This window comes from Monoraphidium neglectum (genome assembly GCF_000611645.1).
Source record: "Monoraphidium neglectum strain SAG 48.87 unplaced genomic scaffold scaffold02709, whole genome shotgun sequence".
Classification (NCBI taxonomy): domain Eukaryota; kingdom Viridiplantae; phylum Chlorophyta; class Chlorophyceae; order Sphaeropleales; family Selenastraceae; genus Monoraphidium; species Monoraphidium neglectum.
Genome location: NW_014010919.1, coordinates 7,206 through 9,019, shown reverse-complemented (window position 1 = coordinate 9,019; position 1,814 = coordinate 7,206). Strand labels below are relative to the sequence as shown.

The following is a 1,814-nucleotide window of genomic DNA, read 5'->3' as shown; positions in this document are numbered from 1 at the left end:
GGCGCCGTCCGCCCGACGCCCGGCGGCGCGGCGCCTGACGGCCAGCGGAGCCCGACGATCGGTGGGTGGGAGGACGATGCTGCAGGGGGCGGCGGCGTCGGGATCAGGGGCGGCGCGGCGCCCATGGAATACGAAGGGGCGCCCGAGTGGCAGGAGGAGGCGGATGCAGCCTTCTGACCGCGGCCGCGCGGCGGCGCCGAATACACATGCGCGCGCCCTCACGGGCTCGGAATGGGGCAGGCCGCAATGGTGGTGCTGCGGGCTGAGTGAGCTGGGGCCAGGGCCTGCCTGGTCCCTGTTGAGTTGAGGGGCCCGACCTGTAGGGCCTGAAGGTTGCTGGGCGCTCCTGTGCCCGTTTTTCAATGGACAGTCACGTAGGTAGCTCATGTAATAGGTCCGTCCGGCGGCTGGCGGGCTCAGTGAGCCAGACATCCAGTCAGGTGTGAAACAGGCATCGGCAACGGTTTGTTACGGGGCTGCATGCCCCTGTTCAGCTGTACCCTCCGTCGTGTGCATACTGCGCGCCAGAGTTGCCGGTCAGAATATGCGTGCGCCAGCAGCAGGGCGCCGCCCATGGGGCGGAATCCAGGGAATAATATCTGTGGGCTTGGGCCACCACACAGGGATGAGTTTGGCATCATGCACGCTCCCTCGCGGCACGCGCAGCGCCTCCGCACACAAGCCTTCCTTACCTGCGCACAGCGTCGGCCGGCTGGAGCAGCACCTGAGGTCGCAGCGCGGCGGTGCGGCGGGGGCAGGCCGGCGAGTGCCACGGGTGTGTTGACCCCGGAATGATGAACACTCGTGGAGTGACCTTTTGTGTGACAGTCTCGCCCAGCTCGCGTTGATATAAGTTGCAACCTCTCGTATCCATCAGCACTCCTCTTCAACATTCGCGGACCTCATTCGCCCCTCATTCGGCACTGGAGAAAACGCACTCGGCAGGCTTCGCCTCATTGACAAGACAATGGCCCCAAAACCCGTGATCCTGTACGGTTCGCCGCGATCGGGCAACTCACAGAAGGTGATCAGGCCGCCCGCCACCGCTTACAAGCGCGGCCCAGCCCCGCGCAGTGCAGCGGGACATGATGTTGCCACGGTCGGCGCCCATGGCGGCCTCATAAGTGGCATCAAATCGCGCCGTAGCGATAGACGCGCGTGGAGCATGCACGCCCTCACATACGAGCCCCGTGCCCGATCCAGGAGGCGTCTTTCGTGAAAGACACCCTTGGCCGGCCCCTCAGCGGCAGCCTCTCCCAGGCTGACGCCCAGACCCCGCCGCCGCGCCGCCCCCCTCGGTCCCCAGGCGATCCTCATGTGCCACCTGCTGGGCCTGCCCTTTGAGCTGCGCACCCTGAACGGCCTGGCGGGCCCCGGCGCAGAGGCCAAGCAGGCGCCCTTCCTGCGCCTGAACCCCCTTGGCCAGGTGCGCGCCGCCTTGTAAGTGGGGGGCTTACTATGGAATCAGATTGGCAAAACGCGGACGACCCGACGCCGTGCAGTGAAGCTGTGGGATCTGTGCTGTTTTGGATAGAAGGGAATCAGAAACTGACGCGCAGAGGCGCCGTGAAGCGCGGCTGCCTGCTGGTGCGCTCACGCGCAGCTCATGACAACCAACACAATAGCCCAAAACACCCGCCCGCGCACCAGCTCGCACACCCTCTCAGCCCCAGCGGCCGTGCACACACAATCTTAACCCCATGCGCACGAATGCGCGCACACACTTACACACGCACATCCACATCCACCTGAGCACGCACATGTACATCCGCACACCTTTGAATGCTGGCAGGTACGCACACCCCCCCCCCCCC

The 1,814-nt window shown here is 65.6% G+C and overlaps 1 protein-coding gene across 1 annotated transcript in view; it reads left to right on the top strand.

Annotated features, from left to right (window-relative positions):
- Positions 1–967: 967 nt before the first annotated feature.
- Positions 968–1,814, top strand: part of MNEG_11364 (Gst13 glutathione S-transferase) — a gene marked incomplete at both ends in the record, with an annotated part of 5,710 nt that continues 4,863 nt past the window's right edge. Inside the window, 2 exons of the mRNA XM_014040165.1 lie at positions 968–1,024; positions 1,307–1,426. Coding sequence (XP_013895619.1) covers positions 968–1,024; positions 1,307–1,426 — 177 coding nt within the window. The remainder of the gene's footprint in view (positions 1,025–1,306; positions 1,427–1,814) is intronic.